Source organism: Eleutherodactylus coqui, chromosome 6 (genome assembly GCF_035609145.1).
Source record: "Eleutherodactylus coqui strain aEleCoq1 chromosome 6, aEleCoq1.hap1, whole genome shotgun sequence".
In the NCBI taxonomy this organism is placed as follows: Eukaryota; Metazoa; Chordata; class Amphibia; order Anura; family Eleutherodactylidae; genus Eleutherodactylus; species Eleutherodactylus coqui.
Genome location: NC_089842.1, coordinates 96,344,250 through 96,370,917, shown reverse-complemented (window position 1 = coordinate 96,370,917; position 26,668 = coordinate 96,344,250). Strand labels below are relative to the sequence as shown.

Here is a 26,668-nt window from a genome sequence, read left to right as displayed (position 1 = left end):
TGCTTTCTAAATGAAAGCATTTCCACATGCAGATGGAGGGCTGCGCTGAACGCACGAAGGTCGGTCCAGAAAAGGGGACGCAACATGTCGTGCGTTTAATATCTAACGCGACCGCAGTGCTCATCGAAAAGATAGGAGACCCATCTAACGCAATTACAATCGTGCTCGGGGCACGGCGTTCGCGTTACCAGGCCCTGCATTGTTTACAAGTTGCCATGGAAACCGTTGGTCCCTCAGCGGCAACTTGAAAAAATGCAGGGCATGCAGCCCCACAAACACACAGAGATCATGCTCACATCCCGTCAGGTCCAGTGTCCATCTTGTAGCTGACAGGACCTTGTTTCAGTGTGTTTATCTCCAATCATCTTTCTGCACTCCCAGCCAAGCTGGTGTAATTATGTCTGCGCATTTTGAAGGGAGAGCATGCGAGCAAATTAATATTTCTTGGCTCTTTAGATAACGATTATTGGGGCCAATGATAAACAACCTCTTTTCATATACCTAATTTTAATTCTATGTTTCATCTGTCATTTTTTATTTTCATTTGTAACTTTAATATATTTTCATGTTATTTAATAGTTAGAAGTTAATAATAAATTCAACAGTTTGAAGTTTTAAAAGAAAACGACATTTTTTTCATTGATTGTGTTGCTTTATTAACCCTAGACTTTTTATTTTTATACAGCATTTAAAAAAGTTGATATATCGAAATATCGATAGTTTTCCACTGATATTTTACAATAATCGATAGTTTGTTCAGCGATAGTCGATACTATCGATATTTTTGTGTCGATGTCCCAACCCTACTGCTAATAGAAACACCAAGCTGTCCCCATATAAAGTTATATTGTAGGGCCCATGAAACAGGTCTATAGTTTCCTCAACACCTCCAAGCCCAGTATGGGGACCTTATCTCCCATGTGAGTGCCTTGCATCTAGAATTAACTGTTACTCATAGGCCGCCTGCAGATGGCCGGGTCGGATCCGGCAGTGAGAATTCTCGCCACAGGACCCGACCCGAGCGCCTGCAGAGAGCAGCGCGTACTCACCATCGTCCCGCAGCTCCAGATCTTTCATGTGCCGGCTGCTGGGCAGCCGGCGCATGCGCAGACCGGAGCCAGCGGTGGGTGAGTGACGTTTCTGTGTGGGGCTCCGTGAGGCCCGCACAGAAATAGGACACGCCGCGGTTTGTTTGCCGCGCGAGATTTCGCGCGGCCAAACCGCGGCCGTCTGCATAGGATTGCGTCTGTTAACGCAATCCTATGCAGGCTTCCAGCGGCGAAAATCCCGCGGGAAATCCCGCCACAGAATTTCCGCCCGTCTGCAGGCAGCCATAAACATGTATTTTCCTCTATTCCAGATCCAGACTCAATGAGAGCCGTGCCTGCAGATACAAACACCAGCCACTACATGGGAGGTCGCCGCAGGGACTTCTGCTCCAAATACACAGAGGTCAGAGCGGAAGGCTCTGCGCTGACCTCCTTATAATGGCCGTCGCTTGTAACTGCAGGCGCGGCTCCCTTTTATTTCAATGAGAGCCGTGCCTGCAGTTACAAGCGCCGGCCTCTACACGGAAGTCGGCGTGTTGGCTTCCGCTTTTGTGGTGCTGGCAGCATGCGCCCACTCAGCTGATTGGTCGGGATCCTGAGCAACGGACCCCGGACGATCAACTATTGATGACCTATCCTGATAATAGGTCATCAATAGTATTTCCCTGGAAAACCTCTTTAAGTATAATATTGTTAAAATACATCATTCTTTCTGTGCCATCACTATGCACAAAGCAGCAGGTCAGCCATAAAAAAATACAATTGAGGGTAGTTTTACCTCTGCGTCAGGGGTTCAGGTTTCTTGCTCCGTTGGGAGAGCAGGAAAGGGGAATCCCCTGGCCGAATGGCAGAACTGAACAATGCTGAACGGACCCCATTGATTATAGCTGCCCAGCGTTTTGCCAGAAGAAAAAGCGCTGCATGGAGAATTTTTTCTTCTGGTATTTTGTGCCAGATCTGCGACGGAACCTCCATGAGGTTTCAATGAGGAGAGGCGGGATGGGGTGGGGCAGGGCTAATTCCCAAAACTTAGCCCCGCCCCCGTCCCGCATCCTCTCATTGCAAATAGTGCCGAGGGGCGGAGAGGGGGTGGAGAGGAGGCAGATAGGGGGCGGGAGCTCAGAGCACTGCTCCCGGCTCTTCCAGCCTCCTCCTCCTGCAGAGAGAGACGCTGTATATCGGCTGGGCGTGAAAACCCAGCCGATATACGGTCGTCTAAATGTGCCCTAAGTTTGGTATCGTAGTAATCGTACTGACCCATAGAATAAAGTTATCAGGTAATTTTTGTTGCAGTTTGTGGGCCGTAGAAACAAGACGCACTCAAAGATGGCAGAATTTTGTTTTTTCCATTTCACTCCACTTAGAATTTTTAAAAAGTTTTTCAGTACATTACATAGCACCATTGAAAAATACAACACGTCCTGCAACAAACAAGCCCTCATACAGCGACGGCGATGGATAAATAAAAGAGTTTTAATAATTTTTTATTAAAAGGGGGATAAAAAAAACGAAAATGGCAAAAAAAAGGGGCCGCATTAAGTGGTTAATAAATACCGCGGCTTTATGTAATCCAAATTGAGTGCATTTATTGTTATTGTTCTTTGAGTAACTCATGTGTCAGGATACAAAGGATCCCAGGACTAGGAAATGTGGGACATTTTTATACTGTGATGTCCCATTTCCCACATTGCTGTAATATACACGCGACATGTAAATATACCCTTAGGGAAGAGATGGAGCACGCTGCACTAGTTTTGCACGTTTATTTGTGTGCCCCATTGTAAAGGAGGAGCACTGCATATGTCCCACACCTCTCACACACGCCTGGGTGCACGAGGGAACAGTTAAAGGTTTCCATCAGGCATCTTCTTCTGTGCGGTGCTGCTCGCCCGCCCCCGGGGTTTACACACTGTTATTACACACCGCTGGAGGATTAAACGGGTCCTACGGGACCGTCTGCTTCTAACTGCGCTATGAAATAAACAATCTGCGGGGCGTGGCCAATGTCACCTGCCTCCCGCACTGATGCGGCCGCGCCATCTTGGTTAAGGGCAACTGACTAACTCGCAAACGTCTTTCCCAGATCTATTTTACTAAAACAGTCAAGCATTGACCTAACAGTCACATTTATACAGTATTCCCTGGATGAAATCTGCTGAAACACTCTCTAGAAACCACCTGGGAAACCCTACTCCATCTTTGTTCCTGGCACGGGAGTCGAGGGGCGTGGACATGGCTTGAAGAGGCGGAGCTAGGAGCTATAAAGGGTGGTGGGCGTGGAGGGGGACAGGTCTGCTGTGACGTTCGTGGTTGTGCGACCCTTGGGGGCTCTGGGTTTGGATCGGCTGCAGGTAACAAGTGTGTGCTGCTTGTTGTCCCCATACGTGTGCCCGGTCACCGGCATCCCGTACAGCCCCGGGTACGGCCGCCTCCTCAACGGCTGCTCTTACCATTGTGGACCCACAGGTCCCAGCATTCCCTGCCTTGCAGTTGTGATTTGGGGCATGCTGGGATTTGTAGTTCTGTCACTAACTTGCAAGTTTTCTCTGCCTGTTCCTGCAAATAGAAGTTTTGGCTAAACTATTGAAGGGGGGGGGGGCAATCTAAAATCAGAAGTGTGCAGCTTCTAACATGCACATGACTGGAGGAATGGGAGCTGCAGGGGCTTCTCTGGTGGTCTCTTCACTTTAGTTACAGCTAACCTGCAGTGGCTGATAACAGAGAGCACCAGATGGTATGCAGTTCCTGCAGCTGTGCTGTTGGCTCTGCAGTAATCTGGAGTCTGATGTAATCCTATATAACTTTGTGCAATTAGAGCTAACCCTGCAGATAAATCTCCATCTCATGAATGTCCTAGAGCCCATGGCTCCAGTGATATAGCTGTAGGGATTGCACTGGTGGCTGGGCCTGTAAGCAGGAAGGGGGGAGACACAGACCCCTCTTTCTCTGCAGTCAAACAGAATTAGCATGGCTATAATCTGAGGAACCTAATAATACCTCCAGATGTGGGTACTACACCACTTCTGTATGGTGGTTGATAGCATGTTGGCCCCCTCTGGTCTGGTCTTACTATGACTGGTGGGAGGGAGAAAAAAATTAAGGGGTGCTGGGAGCAAAGGAAGCATTTAAAGGGGGAAGCGGGTAGAGAATGAGCTGAGGGATGGAGGCTCATCGTATGATGAGGGGTCTTCAGCACTCTGTAAGAGAAGGGGATGCTGGGGAGCGGTTTGTGATAGGTGAGCAGTCTGGGGTGGCATGGGGAGCAGTCTGTTTGAGATCACTAATTGGCAGTAATGGCTCGTTGGCATTATTACAGGGGTAGCATGATGGAGGCTTGCGAATAGTATAGGGAAGTGGTGTGCTGAGAGCACAGACAAAGAGGTCTGTTACAAAGTCAGCAGAGATGAGTGGTAGCTAGAAAGTCACCATGGTGGTCTGGGCCAGGTAGAGGGGAAAACTGAAAGTAAATGACTGGATATGTCACTTGTGATCACTGGAGGTAACTGCACTGTAATCACTATCAGTAGAACTGGTATTTTGCCATTATATGTAGAGTTCCCTATTAAAGGTATGCTAGAGCTGAGCCGCTGTATCTGACATGCTATGGACGCTATTTTTGTGTTTGTGGGAGGCAGACAAAATGTCTTTAGGCTTGTGAATAATGGGGGTGCGGCTTCCCAAACTTAACACGACTGGATCTGAGAAGTACTGGAGCTGTGGCGGTGAACAGGAATGCTCCTGTTCACTGACTACAAGCAGAGATATGAAAGAGCTAAGGGGTTTAAACACAAAGGGGTGACACTTCTATTGAAAATCTGTCAGCTTTCTGGTGAAACTGTGGCAGAAAATGGTCTTACATGGTTTGCATCACACTTGCAAAGTGTGTGGTTTGCTTTTGTTTTGACACTGACAGGTGTGATAAAGTGTGGCTGCATGAAAAGTGTCCATGGCCTAAATGTAACAACATTATGCATCAAAATATTTACATTGTTACACTTTGGTGTAAACAAAACCCAATAGGTGATAGAAAGTTATACTAGACAGTCAATCTAAAGAATCTCTTATCACTCAGCAGTCTAGGCCCTCCTACAGAGAAATTATCCTTCAGATTCTCACTGAATCGCAGCAATCTGACCGATTATTTAGTGTAGAGCTGGCAGAGAACTGGTGAATGCTGAATAATTCATTCACTAAACCACCCTAGACACTTGGCCTGTGTGAACAGGCAGTCGTTCATCTATGAATGACTACCTGTTTGCTGTGAATGCAGGTGGGCTGATGTGATCTCCTTTCACTCTGCCTCCATTCACTGAGTGATTATTGCTCTTGTGTGAAAGCATGAACAGTTATCGCTGGGACGACTGTCGAACATAAGTACCAGAGAATCATCCTGTGGAAAAGGACCCAGAGAGCTCATTCACACAGACCTATTCAGTTTTGGTCTGAACCATATGCAGCATATTCCTTGTATATTGTCATTAGTTGTTTTTTTTTTTTTTTGTGCATATCAACCCTTTCCAATCCAATTTGTATCCTGGTTATCGTAGGGGGCTTACTCTTTTTCTGCTGTTATACAACGGCGCTATATGCTGGCTAAAGCCGGTACTGCATGAGGTGACACATTGGATTGGCCCTGACAGCAGAGAGGCTGGCAATATACAGTAAGAGAACCCCGATGGATGTCTTCCAACATCGGAGCTGTACAGCCTTAAATCACAATGTCTTCAGAGGTCAGACAGTGGCTTGGAAAGGGTTAATTGCATTTTTAACATGTGCAGCTAAAACAAGGCCCTATTGCTTGTGTGTGTGTATATGCATGCATATTTATGCCCCCCCCCCCTTAATGGACTATTTTGGACTGTAATATGGACCCAAATGGTTTGTGTGTAACATAATGCATGTCAACGGGGTTTAAGCTCTCTGTATTATGCATGCCAATGTAAGTAAGCCCTTACTGTGAAATCTGGCATGGTTTAGGACTGTTTAGTTTAAGCTTGTACTGTTCAACTCTTAGGTTGATCTCACGCGACCATATTGGTGTGTATTACGCAGGCTCTGTACGCTGTATATGTGGTATCTTGCAGGCAATGTATTACATTGCTCTTACGCAATTCTCACCAGAGCTGCATACTCGCAAAATAGAACGCAGCATGTTCTATTTTATTACTTGTATGCATGAGATACAGCCCATTGTTCTCTATTGGTGCATATATACCTGCAGCTCATACATAATTACATTGTTTATAAGCTGCAGGTATAAGAACCATTGCTAAGCAACAGCACAGCAAAAAATATACTAAAGTGTACTGAACATGACTGCAAGTGTAAATGGGTTGGCCACTTTATAGGTACTTAATAAATATCCAAAAGAGTGATGGGCACAAAGAAAATGCTTGCTAATATATCTTCTTCCTAAAACCTTTTTCTGTTTTAGTCATGCCCCTTGATTCAGAAAAGCTTCCAAGCTGCTGCCATGCCACTCATGCCCTGCAGCGTGCACTACTGGAGGGCTTCTGACCAGGGCATGTCCATGCCAGAACTTCTGCTTATCTATGTATGGTCCTGGAGCAGTGGATGTGCAGTTAGTAGTATGCTTATGCCGAGACCCCCTGTTGGGGTCACACTGGGGTATGTTTGCTGTGTATTGTATGCATATTTGTTTATGATGCACAATACATGTGTAATATGTATTTACTGCCCATAACTTGTAACTAGCATATTAAGCACCAAAATAGGAAATGCTTTTTTTCCCTTTACACGTGTGTTTTGTGTGTTTGATTGGCCCAATGTGTTTTTAGCACTGTGTAATAAGCAAACATATGCTTGTGTGGGTGAGCCCTTATAAGTGCACGTGCGATCAGGAGACTACTGAACTAGCTGGCAGCTGCACCCAGCACAGCCGTTGCTATAAGCAGCTGCGTATGTCCTGGATGGTGAATGTGCGGCTGCCTATACACAGGGTTCATGCATATTGACTGCTCTGGTCCCAAAGCAGTAATTCTGGAGAGCAGCAATTGTGCACACCTCCTGCAAGCGTGGGCATAGCTGTGCCCTGGTCAGCAGCCCCTCCGTTTCATGTGCTGCAGTGGATAAGAGTGGCATGGCAGCAGTTGCAAAGACTGAGTTGGGGAATATGACTTGAATATGACTTAAAACAGTAGATAAACTGGTAAGTTCTCTTCTTCCCTGCCACAAATTGGTGTATTTAATAATCCATATAATGTGTCCGACTCCTTTAAGTAGTTGGATCCCCTGAAGGACTCTTGGTAATCTGCTTAGACTGAATGGGTTGACTAATGGAGCTGGGTGAACCCCTGCAATGTACCTCAGCCCCTTTGGAAATATCCTAAAGGCTTGTGTTTTAAGGGTTTTTCGAGGACCGTCATACAGCCTTAAAGGGGTTGTCCCGCGAAAGCAAGTGGGGTTAAACACTTCTGTATGGCCATATAAATGCACTTTGTAATATACATTGTGCATTAAATATTGGCCATACAGAAGTTATATACTTGCCTACAGGGGTCCCCCCCCCCCCCCTTTGTGTTGGCGTCCCCGTCTCCCCAGCACCGACCAAGTCCTTCTCCTGGCTTAATTGGACACGCTTGTGCAGTCTGCCTCTTCTGTCCCGTTGAAGGGGCCGCTCCAGCGTTCTCGCACCGCACAGGTCGTCTGCGCTAGAGCACTAGCCTTGTGATGGCATGGACTTGTTCTGCTTTCCCAGACTTGTGAATGGCAAATATGCCTTGAATGCAGAGATGCATCCTAGCACTCAAGGCTACATAGAAGTTGGGTGACAACCCTGATGGTAATTTCCCCCCCGCCCCCCCCCCCCCCCCACAAACTGCAACAAATTCCTAAAGGACACTTATGTACCATGACAAGCAGTATGGTGCATGATGCCCATTGTATCGGCAAAGCTGCTGTTTACAGGGACAGCTTGCAGTGAGCTTGTAAAGCCTGTAATGTCCATAGACCATAATGGAGAGCATCAGGGGTACTTGGTTTGCTTCACCTACAATGGGAGGCACAGGGACTCTGTTCTCCAAAAAGTCAAAGTTCAGTGTAGCCTTTTAAAATGACCTTTCAGTTTCAGAAGAAGATTCTGTTATGGGCAGGGTGGGGTGTACTACTCCAGTTTTGGGCTTTGTCTTCAGTCATCCATGGTGGTTGCAGCAAATTTCACACAGGGCGTATTCCCGTCAGAAATCTCGTGGTTTGGCCGCAGCAAAAACCGCGAGATTTCCGCCAGGAGAACCGCCGCGGTTTAAGCTGTGGCGGCTTTGACGCGGCCCGGCCGCATGCTTTTCCGTTGCGGCCGGCGCTCCCATAGAGGAGAGCGCGGCCGTGACGTAAATAAACAAAAAACGAAAGTAAACAGACATGCTGCTTCTTTTGAAACCGCAGCCGTGGTTTCAACCGGATTTACCGCAGCGGATTAGCCGTCCCGTGTGGACGAGATTTCTGAGAAACCTCGTCCACATGGCTGGCTAATCCCGAGATTAGTGGGCGGTTTTGCCGCGGGTGGATCTGCTGCGGCAAAACCACGGCAAATCCACCCTGTGTAAACCCAGCCTAATGCATGTTGGCCAGTGCTGATCATGTGAGCAGTTCTAGCCAAAAGAGCATGTATAGTACCTTAGTACATCAGTGTGACTACTATGGGGATTGGACAGTCTAAAGATTGTATATGAACCATTGGCTTGGAGGTATGGCAGAGAACTGCAGGTAATGTATCTCCTGCCCCTCCGGTCCAGGACAGAAGTTTGTTTCCAAACCAGAGGGTTGCTTGAATAACTATCTTGGGCAGGAAGTTCTTTAATAACTTGTGACTTTTTTTTTCTTCTTGCAGGGCGGAAACATCTCAAGTATGACTGACATGGCTGACAACCACAAGGAGGCCTGGGAGGCCTTAATCAGTGCTTCAGAGAAATATCGTAGACAGACTGGAAATGACATTGTGCTGATCACGGCATACAAGTCTAAGATGCTTACCAACTTCGAGTACGCCGTTCATGGTAGTGGAGTGCTCCTGGAGGCCTCCCAGAGATACATTGATGACATTGCTGTAGTACATAAAACCACTGCTTTTACCAGCCCCTTACCAATCAACAAGGCAGTCATGGAGACTTCTGGGGGTAGACAGAACTCTTATTCCAAGAGCTACCCTTCTATATACGGCAAGGAAGGCTTTTCTGTGACTGAGGACAATGAGAGGGCTAAGCAGGGCCCTCACAGTGAGGTGCCTGACCAGATCCCTCAACTTGACACCCCTGAGGATGAGGACTATGACTTCAAGGAAGGCAATCTGCAAAAGTCTACTGACAATGCTCCTAGCGACTCAACAGGTGAGGGGTGCGCAGATGGAACAATGCCTGCAGTGTGCATGGTTAATACAGAGGGTAGCTATTGCTCAACTCCCCTGACATCAGTGTTTTAGTAAATACTTGTGTTCTACATTTAACAATTCTGGTATAGCTTTTCTTGTAACTCATTGTGCAGTTTCTGTTATTCCCCCTTGGAATGCATGAATAGACTAACTTGGGTTTTGTACACCACTGACAAATACAATCATATCTTTGCAGTCTGTCACTAATTGCACAGTGCAGCAATGCCTGTAGTTGATCCAGATGGGGTTATAAGTAGAGCGAACGTACTCGTTCGAGATGCTCGCTACTCGAGACGAGTACCACGCGATGTTCGAGTTACTTTCATCTCTGAGACGTTAGCACGCTTTTCTGGCCAATAGAAAGACATGGAAGGCATTACAACTTCCTCCTGTGATGTTCCAGCCCTATACCACCCCCCTGCAGTGAGTGGCTGGCGAGATCAGGTGTCACCCGAGTATATAAATCGGCCCCTCCCGCGGCTCGCCACAGATGCATTCTGACAGATCAGGGACAGTGCTGGTGATGCTGGAGCTGCTATAGGGAGAGTGTTAGGAGTTATTTTAGGCTTCAAGAACCCCAACGGTCCTTCTTAGGGCCACATCTGACCGTGTGCAGTACTGTTGAGGCTGCTTTTAGCAGTGTTGCACAATTTTTTTTTATTTTTTTTTTATGTGTATATATCGGGCGTGCAGAGCATTGCGTCCTCAGTCTGCAGTCATTGTACAGAGTATAGGGCCAGTACTGGTGAGGCAGGGACAGTGGGAAAGGTGAAAGATAAACTGTCTATATAGGCAGTGGGCTTTTTCAAACAAATTTGAGAAAAATACTATGTTTGGGCTGCCTGTGACCGTCTTGAGTGTACTGCGTCTCTGCTGGGGGTAGTAGTCCTAATTATTACACAGCTAAGTGTTACAGCAGGCTTGCGCAAAATTCTTTCCTGGCTCTGCGTTGCCCGTTACATCACCGCCGTCATCCTGTCCAGAGGGAAACAGTATACATATATACACTGCCTAAAGTATCTGTCTGCTGTCTCAGCTCAGCCTTTAAAAAAATAGAATCAAAACACTTAAGGCCTACTACTGGCCTTTGGACACTTGACTGCTTCTGCGCTGTGAATTCCACTAGCTCAGTCATACGCACCTACATCTCACTACAGGCTTGCGCAAAATTCTTTCCTGGCTCTGCTGTGCGTTCCGTAAGCGAAGTCAGCCTCCAACCACAGGCCAATAAGCGGCACATTTAATTACAGCGTTCTGTTTCTGCACTACTGGTAATACACCATGCTGAGGGGTAGGGGTAGGCCTAGAGGACGCGGGCGAGGACGCGGAGGCCCAAGTCAGGGTGTGGGCACAGGCCGAGCTCCTGATCCAGGTGTATCACAGCCGACTGCTGTGGGATTAGGAGAGAGGCACGTTTCTGGCGTCCCCACATTTCTCACAATTAATGGGTCCACGCGGTAGACCTTTATTAGAAAATGAGCAGTGTGAGCAAGTCCTGTCGTGGACGGCAGAAAGTGCATCCAACAATCTATCGACCACCCAGAGTTCTATGCCGTCCACTGCTGCAACTCTGAATCCTCTGGCTGCTGCTCCTCCTTCCTCCCAGCCTCCTCACTCCATTACAATGACACATTCTGAGGAGCAGGCAGACTCCCAGGAACTGTTCTCGGACCCCTGCCCAGAATGGGCAGCAATGGTTCCTATCCCACTGGAGGAGTTTGTCATGACCGATGCCCAACCTTTGGAAAGTTCCCGGGGTCCGGGGAATGAGGCTGGGGACTTACGGCAACTATCTCAAGAGCTTTCAGTGGGTGAGCAGGACGACGACGATGAGGCACAGTTGTCTATCACTCAGGTAGTAGTAATTGGAGTAAGTCTGAGGGAGGAGCGCACACAGGATTCGGAGGAAGAGCAGCAGGACGATGAGGTGACTGACCCCCACCTGGTTTGCTAAGCCTACTGAGGACAGGTCTTCAGAGGGGGAGGCAAGTGCAGCAAGAGGGCAGGTTGCAAGAGGCAGTGCAGTGGCCAGGGGTAGAGGCAGGGCCAGACCGAATAATCCACCAACTGTTTCCCAAAGCGCCCCCTCGCGCCATGCCACCCTGCAGAGGCCAAGGTGCTCAAAGGTCTGGCAGTTTTTCACTGAGTGCAGATGACCGACGAACAGTGGTGTGCAACCTTTGTCGCGCCAAGATCAGCTGGGGAGCCACCGCCACCAGCATGCGCAGGCATATGATGGCCAAGCACCCCACAAGGTGGGACAAAGGCCGTTCACCGCCTCCGGTTTGCACCACTGCCTCTCCCCCTGTGCCCCAACCTGCCACTGAGATCCAACCCCCCTCTCGGGACACAGGCACTACCGTCTCCTGGCCTGCACCCACACCCTCACCTCCACTGTGCTCGGCCCCATCCACCAATGTCTCTCAGCGCACCGTCCAGCCGTCGCTAGCGCAAGTGTTTGAGCGCAAGTACGCTGCCACGCACCCGCACGCTCAAGCGTTAAACGTGCACATAGCCAAATTGATCAGCCTAGAGATGCTGCCGTATAGGCTTGTGGAAACGGAGGCTTTCAAAAACATGATGGCGGCGGCAGCCCCGCGCTATTCGGTTCCCAGTTGCCACTACTTTTCCCGATGTGCCGTCCCAGCCCTGCATGACCACGTCTCCCGCAACATTGTACACGCCCTCACCAACGCGGTTACTGCCAAGGTCCACTTAACAGACACATGGACAAGCACAGGCGGGCAGGGCCACTATCTCCCTGACGGCACATTGGGTGAATTTAGTGGAGGCTGGGACAGAGTCAGAGCCTGGGACCGCTCACATCCTACCCACCCCCAGAATTGCAGGCCCCAGCTCGGTGCTGGTATCTGCGGCGGTGTATGCTTCCTCCACTAAACCACCCTCCTCCTACGCAACCTGTCTCGCAATCAAGATGTCAGCAGCAGCACGTCGCCAGCAGTCGGTGTCACGCGGCGTGGCAGCACAGCGGTGGGCAAGCGTCAGCAGGCCGTGCTGAAACTACTCAGCTTAGGAGAGAAGAGGCACACGGCCCACGAACTGCTGCAGGGTCTGACAGAGCAGACCGACCGCTGGCTTTCGCCACTGAGCCTCCAACGGGGCATGGTCGTGTGTGACAGACGTAACCTGGTGGCGGCTCTGCAGCTCGACAGTCTCACGCACATGCCATGCCTGGCCCATGTCTTTAATTTGGTGGTTCAGCGCTTTCTGAAAAGCTACCCACGCTTGTCAGACCTGCTCGGAAAGGTGCGCCGGCTCAGCGCACATTTCCGCAAGTCCAAGACGGATGCTGCCACCCTGCGCACCCTGCAACATCGGTTTAATCTGCTGTGCGACGTGCCCACATGGTGGAACTCTACGCTCCGCATGTTGGCCAGGCTGTATGAGCAGCGTAGAGCTATAGTGGAATACCAACTCCAACATGGGTGGCGTAGTGGGAGTCAGCCTCCTCAATTCTTTACAGAAGAGTGGGCCTGGTTGGCAGACATCTGCCAGGTCCTTGGAAACTTTGAGGAGTCTACCCAGATGGTGAGCGTCGATGCTGTAATCATTAGCGTCACCATTCCTCTGCTATGCCTCTTGAGAAGTTCCCTGCAAAGCATAAAGGCAGACGCTTTGCGCTCGGAAACGGAGGCGGGGGAAGACAGTATGTCGCTGGATAGTCAGAGCACCCTCCTGTCTATCTCAGCGCGTGGAGGAGGAGGTGGAGAAGCATGAGTAGGAGGGGGAAGAGACAGCTTGGTCCACTGCTGAGGGTACTCATGCTGCTTGCCTGTCATCCTTTCAGCGTGTATGGCCGGAGGAGGAGGATCCTGCAAGTGATCTTCCTAGTGAGGACAGCCATGTGTTGCGTACAGGTACCCTGGCACACATGGCTGACTTCATGTTAGGATGCCTTTCTCGTGACCCTCGCATTACACGCATTCTGGCCACTACGGATTACTGGGTGTACACACTGCTCGACCCACGGTATAAGGAGAACCTTTCCACTCATACCCGAAGAGGAAAGGGGTTCGAGAGTGATGCTATACCACAGGACCCTGGCGGACAAACTGATGGTAAAATTCCTATCCGACAGCGCTAGTGGCAGAAGGTGCAGTTCCGAGGGCCAGGTAGCGGGGGAGGCGCAGAGATCAGGCAGCATGTACAGCACAGGCAGGGGAACACTCTCCAAGGCCTTTGACAGCTTTATGGCTCCCCAGCAAGACTGTCACCACTCCCCAGTCAAGGCTGAGTCAGCAGGAGCACTGTAGAAGGATGGTGAGGGAGTACGTAGCCGATCGCACGACCGTCCTCCGTGATGCCTCTGCCCCTACAACTACTGGGTGTCGAAGCTGGACACGTGGCCTGAACTCGCGCTGTATGCCGTGGAGGTGCTTGCTAGTTCTGCGGCTAGCATCTTGTCAGAGGGTGTTTAATGCGGCTGGGGGAATCATCACGGATAAGCGTACCTGCCTGTCAACCGACAGGCTTACACTCATCAAGATGAACAAAGCCTGGATTTCCCCAGACTTCTCTTCACCAGCGGACAGCAGCAATACCTAAACAATATGTAGGCTGCACCCGCGGATGGAAGCATCGTTCTCTATCACCATCAAAAACAGGGACCTTTTAGCGTCATCAATCTGTGTATTATATTCATCTTCCTCCTCCTGAAACCTCACGTAATCGCGCCGAACGGGCATTTTTTCTGAGGCCCACAAGGCTCAGTCATATAACTTTTGTAAGCAATGTTTATACGTTTCAATTCTCAATTCAATAAAGTGTTGAAACTTTCACCTGAACCAATTTTTATTTTAACTGGGCCGCCTACAGGCCTAGTTACAAATTAAGCCACACTAACCAAAGCGATTAATGGGTTTCACCTGCCCTCTTGGTTGGGCATGGGCAATTTTTCTGAAGTACATTTGTACTGTTGGTACACCAATTTTTTGGGGCCCTCGCCTACATTGTAGTCCTAGTAATTTTTAGCCCACCTGCATTAAAGCTGACGTTACCTCAGCTGTGCTGGGCACTGCAATGGGATATATTTATGTACCGCCAGTGGCTTCCTGGAATCCACCCATGCTGTCAGTCCACACGGAGTTGTAACTGCATGTGTCCACTTCTAAAGAACCCCAGTCTGACTGGGGCATGCAGTGTGGGCCGAAGACCACCTGCATTAAACCTGACGTTATCTCAGCTGTGCTGGGCACTGCAATGGGTTACATTTATGTACAGCCGGTGGGTTCCAGGGAGCCACCCATGCTGTGGGTGCACACAGAATTCCCATTGCGGAGTTGTACCTGCCTGTGACTAGTTATAAAAAAAACAAAACCCCGGTCTGACTGGGGCATGCAGACACCTTGACAGAATGAATAGTGTGTGGCACATGGGTTCCCCCATTGCTATGCCCACATTTGCAGCTCCTGATGGAGGTGGCACAGAATTGGATTTCTCATTGCTTCTGTACAGCATTATGGGCTATCGCCCCGCCCCTTTTAAAGAGGGTCGCTGCCTGGCCGTGCCAACCCTCTGCAGTGTGTGCCTGCGGTTCCTCCTCATAGCAGACGCACTTATAAATAGACATGAGGGTGGTGTGGCTATGAGGGTGGTGTGGCTATGAGGCCAGCGTGTGGCATGAGGGCAGCTGAAGGCTGCGCAGGGACACTTTGGTGTGCGCTGTGGACACTGGGTCGTGCGGGGTGGTTGGTCAGCATGTAACCCAGGAGAAGTGGCAGCGGAGTGTCATGCAGGCAGTGATTGTGCTTTGGAGGTAGTGTGGTGCTTAGCTAAGGTATGCCTTGCTAATGAGGGTTTTTCAGAAGTAAAAATTGTTGGGGGGGGGGGCACTCTTGCCGCTATTGTGGCTTAATAGTGGGACCTGGGAACTTGAGATGCAGCCCAAAATGTAGCACCTCGCCTGCCCTATCCGTTTCTGTGTCGTTCCCATCACGTTCTTGAATTGCCCAGATTTTAACAAATGAAAACCTTAGCAAGCATCGGCGATATACAAAAATGCTCAGGTCGCCCATTGACTTCAATGGGGTTCGTTACTCGAAACGAACCCTCGAGCATCGCGAAAAGTTCGTCTCTAGTAACGAGCACCCGAGCATTTTGGTGCTCGCTCATCTCTAGTTATAAGCAAATCAACCAGCATGTACCGCCACCTCTGGGCAGTGTTCCAAGTAAAGCATGTGGCTAAAAGTCCACTTAGTTGTGGCTTCATGACCTTGCTGACATTATCGCAAGATTCGGCTGGGAGGTGTTTAAGCCGCAAGCTTTTTTTTTTTTTTTTTTTTTTTTTTTTTTCCCTTTCTCTCCCTCCTCCCTCAATCGGAAAGGCGGCCTTGGGCTCCCCAGCTATCAAGTTGATCATGCATTTCCAGGAGAAGTAACGGCAATAATGCAGTTCTAAGAAAATTTGCTTCAGACTATTGAATGTCCATGTTTAACTATACAGAAGTGTGTTGCAGCAGACAGTGAAGATCTGACAGACCTTCAGTGAATGTTAAATGGGTATTTCCATCACGGCAGCAATGGAAGTACTCCTGTGTACATGGTGGTTTACCCATACGACAAAGCTGTCTTGTGCTGTTTGTAGTACTCCTGCTCACTTTTATAGGGGTTATTGGACTGGCATAGCACAGTATGTGGTCAGTCAGGCTGGGGGCTTCCATCTACCAGACTCCTATATCGTGTATTCTAGAAGTCTGAGGTGGAGTAACCCTTTCCATAGGAGCAACTGTTCTTGGTTACACTGGCTTCTTGGAAGGCTAGGTGACCACCAGTGTAAGGCAATGGAAGTAGGAACTGCAGCATAAAAAATAGCCGTGGGAATATCTGATCCGTGCAAGCCTAGCTGGATGCTGGACTCCTAGCATCCAATGCAAATACAGTCAATAGAGGTAGAAGGCGAAGACCAAAGCAACAGTGGTCGAAATATCGCATCTTCTATGTGGATTTCAGAATAAAATACATCTAATGAGAACTATCTGGTAAGAATTTCCCCCCCCCCCCCCCCCCCACCAGTGTGGCCGCAGTTACAGCTACTGTCACAGAGTAGCAGACATCTTCATAGATGTAGAAGATGCATCACATGCCACTTTAAGATGAGGCCACTTCTCAGAAAGCTGGGTGACATCACCTGTTGATGCCCATCCCTCCTGGCACAACTACCTAGCAGTGACTGGTAACAACACATGAGGACAATAGTCTGGCTATCTAGAAGGAAGTGTCCTACATGTCTAGCTGTACAGGGAGTTATTTCCCATTGTAAGAGTGCCAGTAGATGTGCCATATGAGCTTACCCTGAAGCACCATGCTCTTCTCACTTGGCTTCCAGTGCACGTCAAGTACAGGTAAGGCCATGTTCACACAGCTGCACCTGAGAAACTTGCATTGGACAGCATACGGGGGCTTGCTCAATGTCTATTATGGTTCTTCATAGATGGAAATGCTTTGCCAAACCAGAGCATGTGACAGCTCAGCATCCATTGTCAGTGGATGCCCATTGCCTTTTAATTGCCAGTTTAATGCTTTGGTACTTAAGGGAGTGTTCACAGAAGCAACTTAAAAAATGGAAACAATGACCTGTTATTGACTTCAAAGTAAACTGGCATAATTATGAAAATGACACATCAGCATTGAGTCTTCCTTGCTTTCCCTGTAATGCTCTAGTGCCATCCTCACTATCCAATTAGAATGTGTAATGGGGAGGGGATTGTCTTACTCAGAGCACTGTCCATGCAGCCTACTGGTGCGCCTAGTGAAGGGGCACATCTGTTTAGAACAAGGTCTCGTGAAAACTTGAGGCCTGTATTAAAGGGGTTGTCCCGCGGCAGCAAGTGGGTCTATACACTTTTGTATGGCCATATTAATGCACTTTGTAATATACATTGTGCATTAATTATGAGCCATACAGAAGTTATAAAAAGTTTTATACTTACCTGCTCCGTTGCTAGCGTCCTTGTCTCCATGGTGCCGACTAATTTTCGCCCTCCGATGGCCAAATTAGCCGTGCTTGCGCAGTCCAGGTCTTCTCCTGTTCTCTATGGGGCTCCGTGTAGCTCCGCCCCGTCAAGTGCCGATTCCAGCCAATCGGGAGGCTGGAATCGGCAGTGGACCGCACAGAAGAGCTGCGGTCCACGGAGGCAGAGGATCCCGGCGGCCATCTTCACAGGTAAGTATAGAAGTCACCGGAGCGCGGGGATTAAGGTAAGCGCTCCGGTGAGCTTTCTGTACGTCCCTGCATCGGGGTTGTCTCGCGCCGAACGGGGGGGGGGGGGGGTTGAAAAAAAAAAACCCGTTTCGGCGCGGGACAACCCCTTTAAGGCCAGTCTCACCAACCAGACTTGAACTGTGGATTCCATGGGCTCTGTCTGCTCATGTGATACGCAGTAGCTCGGGCAATCAATTGCATTGCCTTACACAGTTCTGCTCACAGCAGCATTTCAGTATTGCGTAATCCATGATCGGAAATTAAAACGCAGCATGTTCTAGTTTACGGTATGTGACGGAGCCAGCTGTAAAACACTGCAAGAGGCCCATAGTGTTCCACTTACAGCAGTGTGAGCTCAGCTTAAAATGACTTTGGGCAATTATTATGCATTTTTGTAACTTTTTTTTAAGACTTTTTGCATTTGCCTCTCATACACAATGTACTGGCTCTGTACTTCCTGGTTTGTTTTATATTTAGATATATAGATCACAATGGTTACATGTGTTCAAAAACAGATTGCACTTGCATCATGTGAGTGCAAAAGGGCTTGGGTGTGTGGCTTTTTGTCACCTGTTGGCTTGCTAACTTTTGACTGAAACACACAAATGGGCCATGCTGCATTTATTTTTAACTATTCAAGTAAAAAAAGAACCCCATGTCACCATTCCCATTCAAATAAACATGCTCTTTGGACAAAAAAAATTCTGAAGTCTGCATGAAAAACACCCATGTGAATACAACATAACACTGTTATGTTTTTTATGGGCTGCACATGAACTGTGGCTATAGCCCAAACACTTTCACCCAGGCCCATGCTGCTTGTGGGGGTAAGAGACTGGAACATGCAATTTCCACAGATCCTGCAGATCAGACCGCACACTTAGGTGTATGTGGTCCAAGGTGAGCTGTGCCCAATATTCTTGGATGTAACTTGCATACTGCAGTCTGAACTTTGCCTTAAAGGGAACCTGTCACATTCCCATGACACCATAAACTAAGTTATGGTGCTGTTAGGGATGTGACACTCACCCAGGCGTAGGGTTAGGTTTTTCTTTATACTTTCCTTTTGTCACCTAGCCAAGATCACGCAGCAGACAAGGATCTTTCAGATCCTCATGCGCACTCTACCATACGAGTCTATGGGAGAACACACTGAAGGGAACCTGGAAAGTCAGATATTTATTCTGTACACAGACTTTACAGGGTGATGGCACCAGATCATGGGAACAGGTGAGCATAAATACATCACCTGGCTTGGTGTCACCTAACAGCACCATAACTTGGTTTTTGGTGCTTTAGGGAGGTGAACCGTTTCATTGAGATGTTTTTCTGGGCTTTGCTCCTAGGGACCTCTCCAGCAATCGGTGCAGGATGTCTAAGGACATGACAGATACAGCATGTAGCAAATCTAAGATCTGGTGGCCCTAACCTTTGAAAGTGGAATTCTCAACAGACTTTGGACATGGGCACAAACAGGTTAATATAGAGGCATTTAACATTGTAATTGCAAAGTTATTCATGTCTTTATGGGAAAGTGTCCATTAACACTTAAAGGGGTTACATGGACTTGACAATTCCAGGATACTTTCATTTGGTGGTCTGTTGCATGAGGAGGATGTGCTAGAAGTTTCAGATTCTCAGTACTTGCCTCATATCTGTATCCCTATGACTGTTCTTGCTGGGCTGCAAATTGCTCCTAAGGGCTCCTTCACACTGGCAATCACAATATCACTGTGAAAATCATGGCAGAATTGTGGGTTTTGTCAGTCCTGCTTTTTATCACAAAAATTATTGCTGCTTTTTTTTTTTCATGCTTTTTTTTTAAACAAGTCAATAGTGTGTGTGTGTGTGTGTGTGTGTGTGTGTGTTCATACAATCCTACAATAGAGTTGGAAGGGACCTTCAGGGCCATCGGGTCCAACCCCCGGCTCAGTGCAGGATTCAGTAAATCATCCCAGACAGATGTCTAGCCTTCCATTGAAGGAGAACTCACCACCTCCTGTGGTAACCTGTTCCACTCATTGATCACCCTCACTGTGATCAATACTCAAGTATTTTTCTAATATCTAATTTGTGCCTCCTCCCTTTCAGTTTCATCCCATTGCTTCTAGTCTTTCCTTGTACATATGAAAATAGGGCTGATCCCTCAGCACTGTGACAGCCCTTCAGATATTTGTAGACAGCTATTAAGTCTCCAAGCCTTTTTTTGCAATCTAAACACTCCCAGATCGCTTAACAGTTCCTCATAAGACATGATTTGTAGACCGCTCACCATCTTGGTAACTCTTCTCTGAACTTGCTCTGGTTTATCTATATTTTTTTTTCTTTCGTGTGGTACCCAGAGCTGGACACAGTATTCCCGATTAGGTCTGACTAAAGAGTAGAGGGGGATAACCTCACGTGATCTAGACTCTATGCTTCTCTTAATACATCCCAGAATTGTGTTTGGCTTTTTGGCTGCTGCATCACATCATAGACTGAACATGAGTCAATAATCTATTAGTATACCCAAGTCTTTTTCACGTGTGCTGCTGCTTAGCTCAATTCCTCCCATTCTGTATGTGCTTTCTTCATTTTTCTTGCCCAGATGTAGGACTTTGCACTTCTCCTTGTTAAATACCATTCTGCTACCACCTGCTGTTCAAGCTTTTCTAGATCTTTTTGAATACTCTTCCCTAATGTTAGCTATCCCTCCTAGCTTTGTCATTGGCAAACTTTGATTAGTTTCCCATCAATTCCCTCCTCCACATTTTATTAAAATATTAAACACTAGGTTTAGGACACAGCCTTGTGGTACCCCACTTGATACATTCTTCCACTTGGGTGTGCAGCCATTTATGACCACTGAGTACAGTCAGTCAATTTTAGTTGTGAAGCCACCTAACAGTTGTCTTGTCAATCACATATTTGGTCTTTTTTTCAATAAGTATGGTATAAGATACTTTTATCAAATGCTTCACTAAGGTCAAGATAAACTATATCCACCTCATTTCCCTGATCAACCCAGTCAATGATACTGTCATAGAAGGAAATTAGATTAGTCTGGCATGACTTGTTACAAACCCATGCTGGCTGTGCTTAATTACTCATTCTCATCCAAGTACTTGCATATATGTTTAATAATTTGTTCAAAGCTCTTTCCCAGTATAGAAGTCAGGCTCACAGGCCTGTAGTTTCCTGGAACCACCACCTTCCCGGTTTTTGAAGATGGGGGACATTTGCTTTTTTCCAATCTTTTGGGAATTTTCCTGTTTTCCAGGAGTTTTCAAAGATTATGGCGAGGGGTTCAGCAATTACCTCCACGGCTTCTTTAGTATCCTAGGATGTAATCCATCTGGGCTTTGAGACCTGAATTCATTTAAGTTGGCTAAGGGTTCCCTCACCATCTCTCTGCTTATAGATGGCCTGCATTCTTTTATTCCCCCAATGGCACAGGGAAGATCAGTTGATGTTCCATCTACTTTCTGGAGTAAACAGATACGAAATAGGAATTTAAAAGTTCAGCCTTCTCAACATTAACAAATTCCCCGTTTTCATCTTGTAAGCATCCAATAGCATCTTTGACATTTCTTTTGCTTTTGACATACCCCTAAAATCCTTGTTTATTGCTCTTTGTTGAAAGCCTCAATTCATTATTAGCTTTAGCTTTTCTGACACTTGCCCTACAGTTTCTGCAGACCGCATTATAATCTTATTTCCCCCTCTTTCCATTGATAAACATATTTTTCTTCGTTTTTAACGTGTGCAAGTTCTGTGTACACTCATCCTGATCTCTTTAAATGCTTCCCATTCGTCCTTTTAGGGATTGTTAACAATTGTGCTTTGAGAATCTCATTTTGCAATACTTCCCAACCTTCTTGGACATTTCTGTCCTTAAGAACATTCAGTCATTGGAATCTTCCTATCCTCTTTCTGAGTTTATTAAAATCTGCCTTTCTGAAATCCAACCTTGAGGTCTGAGTCTTCTCAGGTCTTCCTCCCCTTTTTTATTCAAGGCTAGCATGATCACTGCCTCCTAAGGTCCCAGCCACCCTTACTCCCTCAACCATTTCTCCCTGTTGAGGAAATGAAACTTGTTGCTAATGAAACGGTAGGCATTATGAAGTGTGTAACTGCTCTGGACTCAGTTTCTGCAGAAAAATGGACGTCCCTCTGGAAATCACCTTCAATACTATTAATCCTCAGTACAGTGTCATGGAATATCCCTTTGCAACAGATATACTGCCAACACACAAGCATTTGCCAAACTAGCTGTTAAGACTATAGGATAAGCTGAAGTACTCATAATTTGCAATATTTTGGACCCACCTGGCACCAAGCTAAGCTTCCATTTTAATAGTAGGCAACTGCATGGCCAAGTGCTTTAGGTCTAGTGTTTGAAATCCTGTCTGTACAGGAGCAGCAACTCACTTTGTCTTGTGGCCTCGTTTGAATAAAGGGCTATGAAACTACAGATGGGAAGCTGCTTATAGTAAAAGGGAAGGAAAGTTTTTTGCCACTTAGCTCTAACTATTTATGTGCTGGTAGAAAATTGAGACATTGCAGTGCTTACTACTGGATTGACTCTGCCCACCATGGGAATTTTTGGATGGTGCTGGCCAAAAAAAGGCTTATCTGGTGAATTTGGTGCTGACTAGGGGCCTGCAGGTGTATGACCTAGTAAGTACTGGTAGGGTCCGTTCTGTTGGGGCTCCTGCACACTTGCATTTTTCGTGTCAGTCAATAGGACTTTCTAATGTTAAACTTTATACCGTATTTTTCGCTTTATAAGACGCACTTTTTCCCCCTCCAAAGCAGAGGGGAAAAGATGTTGCGTCTTATAGAGCGAATGTGCCAAAAAATGTGTTCTGATCGCAATTTAGTTAGCGCGATTGCATGTTAAACTCGCGATCGCACTAACAAATGTGCGACCAGTCTCCTCCCCACTGCCGCCCATACATGCCTCTGATTGGTCGTGAGCGCTGGCGGGTACTACTGCTGCTCCCTGCCTCCACCAAACTGCTTCCTTCCTCCTGCTGCACAGAAGTGCCGCTGTGATATGGAACGCCAGTTTTCGGACCTCTGCTGCTCTATCACCTGGCACTAACCCTGCGCTGTCCCTGGGTTGGCACTAACCCTGCACTGTCCCTGGGTGAGTTCAAATATTTTCCCACTCTAAAATGGGGGTGCGTCCTATAGACCAGTGCGTCTAGTACAACGAAAAATACGGTATATAATTTTTTTTCATGCATGGTGTTTAACATTAGAAAGTTCTATTGACTCTCACATTAAAATTCACAAGAGAAACACCAGTGTGCTGGAGCCCTTTCTCTGCTGCTAATGAAAAGCCTATTTTCTTAAGAACGGTCTTCTGCATAACACTAAAACCCCATAGACTGTTCAGATTACAAGAGATTTATGCACCAGTTTGCATGTTCTCTGCTCTGCAGCAATAAGTGATATATGCAGGGCTGCTACCATGGGGTTATGTAATATTTCTATACATGGTGAAGTACTCCCCCTGCATGGCCACATTACAAACTGTCAATGTAATGCAGACATAACTGCCTCTAAAGTGAGATGACCACAGTATGTAATAGATCCATGGGCAATCACCAACTTCACTCTTCCTCGCCTGGTAGAGGGGGTCATGTATAGCATTAACTTATTCCAGAGTGGGACTCCTTGATCACCCCTTTTCTACAGAAGTACAAATGCCCTTCAGTCAGGGGTGATCTCCTGCAGATATTGGGGTGTGTGTGGTCAGTTTGCCACTAGTGTTAAACTCTTTAGCTACTAGCTTTACTAATCACACAATTATATGCAGGTAGAGACTGGGAAGATGGTAAAGGTTTGTATTCTCCAAATAGTACAGGTATGTAAAAACAATGAAGGCACCAGTTAACTCCCTGTAGACTGCATTGTAAGACTTTGAAGTCACAGGCTGTTAAAGTGGATTTCACCTTTGACCTTCCTGCAATCATCTGTCATACCCTGAGCTTACCATCAGGGGCTCTTGGGGTGTAGTCGCATGCAGCTGACTTCACTTTTTTTAAAATTATATATAGTGCTATAAAGTGTTTGCTTATAGGTCACATCGGTGCTGTGACACTGCAATCCCCACAAATTAGGATCGCAAGTGTTTCCCATTGACTTCAATGGGAATACTGTATCCCACTCACATGCAATGTCTTTGCAGAACGCATTCGAAACAATGGGTGAGGAAACATGCTGTAACATAGTTTTCTCCTTATGTGTGAATAAATCAACTCAAAATGGATTTCATACTTGAGTTTTGGGCACATTGCACAAAACTAACATGAGAACATCCTTCATGTCAATGCATTCTAAGGGTATATTCACGCCGCAGAATCTGCACTGATTCCATGGCCTATCCAAATCCCATTACTTCCACTGGGAACCAATGTCATACTCTATACCACACATCTCCAATCAAGATGTGAGGTCACTTGTTTTGGATTCCACATTGGGAATTCTGCACTAATTGTAAGCATTTTCAATAAACACTCTCCATAGCTGCAGCCCAAATGTGGTTCAGAGATGGAATGCACAAACTATACATACCCTAACTGTGCTCCATAGCCATTTCATACTGTGGGTAATGGGAAACCTAGATGGTAAAACTCCATGTTGTATGAAGGTTGGACCAGACTTGTTTCAGGACAATGTTAACAGGCTGAATACTAGGACTCAATATCAATGAGAAATAAAATGTAGAGATGTACCAGACGTCACTCTTGTGTCTGATTTTATAGATGGTGCAGGAATTTGGCACTTTAGGGTCACTTTATTACTGCACCCTCCTTGTTGCCTAGCTTAATAAATACCCAACAGGTGTTGCTATTTGCCACTTTATGTATAGATTCAATATATATCTAGCATTGGTGCAGAAGCTCTTCATTTTATAGGCATCATAGTGATCAAAGACTTCACCAAATCGTCTGTCCCTCAATTAATCATGGTGTCACGTGAACCTGAAGGGTTGGTCAACTTTACACTAAATGAGTGACATGCAGTTATGTTTAAATGTAGCTATTCCTGCAACACTACAGGTCTATGCAGTCCGTGTGTCTAAGGATAACTACCATAGGCTATATCTTGGCAAGCAACTCGGTGCTTTACTGTCAGTGGTCCTCTAGATGGCGCTGTTGGATCAATGCATATCTGGTCTAGCACAATGCAGCAAGTACATAACACTACTTTTTTTTTTTTTTTCTCTCCTTTCCAGGAATGTTTGTGATGGATGAAGACTCAAATAGCCAAGACTGTGAACCTTTCTTTGAATCTGATCCGGAAGAGAGTACCGATGGTAAGGGCTTTCCGTTTGACTTTTTAATAAGCTTCTTAATTTGGTTATTAGAATCACCTTTTAGGGTGTTCACATGTAGTTGGCTTGCTGCAGATCTGCACCAAAATATGCAACAACTTGCAGCCAATCAGGAACCTGTATTTGAAGATCTTCAGCAGTAGTGTTCTTACCTTCTGAAGGTATCAACTGCAGTTGAAGAATATGTACATCTTAGTACTGGGTTCCCCTTTTAGTTGGCCAGGAATGGGGGTGCTATGTGGGATGTGACATGCAAAACAATCATCCACTCACTTGACACCTTAATGTAAGGTGCTCAGAGGTCATATGTAGTGATACCTGGTTACATGCTTGTTGGATAAAGTATATAATCTCTTGCAGATGGCAGCATGACTGAAGATGCCCCAGGGCATCCCATTTCAAAGCGCAACATCCAGCAGTATGCAAAGTCTCTGCCAGTCACTGTGCCCGTGTGGGGCTTCAAGGAGAAGAGGCAGAACAATAAATCATCAGATGAAGAAGGTGGCAAGGTGGGTTTGGGAGGTCTCTGCTTAGCTTAACTGAGTCTTATAATAGTCATGTAAACTGAAAGTTTGGCTTTTTGGGATATTTAAGGCTGTAGCCTTTGCTGTATACTAAAACAAAGCTTTTTCTCCAGTTTCCTTCGCCAGACCTGGATAGGATCGCTGCTAGCATGAGAGCCCTGGCTCATGACACCACGCAACCATTTGGTGACCTTCCTCGCCCTCGACTGAATACTGGTGACTTCCAGATCAAGTACAGGAAGTACTAACGAGTAGTGAGTGGCTTCATCTGACCACTGAACTGAACACTAAGGACTCAATACAAATCAGCGGATGAAGCTCCAAGAAGTAACTGCCCACCCCATATTAGGAGGCTGACTGGTTCCCTGCCTAATGTGGAGTGTGAATTTTAATGCCCTTTTAATCATTTTCTTCCCCATGGCCAGATTTTTCAAACATGAGTTCTTTCAATTCGATGCAAAAGACCAAATTTTACTCCAATTTTTTTAATTACGCCTCAATAAAAGGGGAATGCATAATTGTGTTGGTCTCTGGTATTGTGTGGGCACAGGTATGTACACAATACAGGAATAATCATGGACTCATGTGTATGGCCCCATAGCACTGTCTGGATAACTAGGCTAGATCTTGCAATGTACAAATTGCTCAAATTTTCTTGCCCATGTGAAGACGGCCTCAGGGTGGCTTCACACAGACGTGTTTGCAAGTGCAAAATTTGCACACAGAGCATGCAGAGAAAAGAACCCATTGACTTCAATGGATGGATTTTTTATTTTTTTATTTTTTATTTTCTCTGCATGCATATAAAAAAGCAACATGATCGATTAGCACACATTTGCACACCATAAACCATAGTCTGAGGGTTTCACATTATGCTGATATTGTGCAGTCTTGCAGGAAAGAACACACCTGGAACTAATTGGACTACATGGCTTTTTGTTACAAATGGGTGTTCCACACCCATGTGAAAGGTCCCAACAGTAAAATGCGCACAAGCGTGACATTTCATTGTACAAATGAGTTGTATTGTGCATTTTTACACATACGCCCATGGGAATCCACCATTAAGGCTGTATTTACTTGGCCAATAGTGAGACCCATTTAGACAACAATTCTCGCTCAAAATTTGCTGAAAGCCATATTTTTGAGCGATAACCTTTACAT

The 26,668-nt window shown here is 46.7% G+C and overlaps 1 protein-coding gene across 2 annotated transcripts; it reads left to right on the top strand.

Moving 5' to 3' along the window:
• Positions 1-3,320: 3,320 nt before the first annotated feature.
• AKT1S1 (AKT1 substrate 1) lies at positions 3,321-26,022 on the top strand. Of its 2 annotated transcripts, none has more exons than XM_066607222.1 (5): positions 3,321-3,400; positions 8,896-9,391; positions 24,882-24,962; positions 25,341-25,489; positions 25,618-26,022. In XM_066607222.1, exons 2-5 carry the CDS (start codon positions 8,914-8,916, stop codon positions 25,750-25,752), a joined length of 843 nt encoding a protein of 280 aa, XP_066463319.1. In that variant the 5' UTR covers positions 3,321-3,400; positions 8,896-8,913; the 3' UTR covers positions 25,753-26,022. The 2 variants fall into 2 exon arrangements, with proteins under 2 accessions (XP_066463319.1, XP_066463320.1); XM_066607223.1 differs by having other exon boundaries at positions 3,322-3,407.
• The last annotated feature ends 646 nt before the right edge of the window (positions 26,023-26,668 follow it).

Coding starts and splice junctions, on each gene's coding strand:
- AKT1S1 (XM_066607222.1), top strand. CDS start 8,914: ATGACTGACATGGCTGACAACCACAAGGAGGCCTGGGAGGCCTTAATC. Junction 9,392..24,881: donor TGCTCCTAGCGACTCAACAG/GTGAGGGGTGCG, acceptor TCTCCTTTCCAG/GAATGTTTGTGATGGATGAA. Junction 25,490..25,617: donor CAGATGAAGAAGGTGGCAAG/GTGGGTTTGGGA, acceptor CTTTTTCTCCAG/TTTCCTTCGCCAGACCTGGA.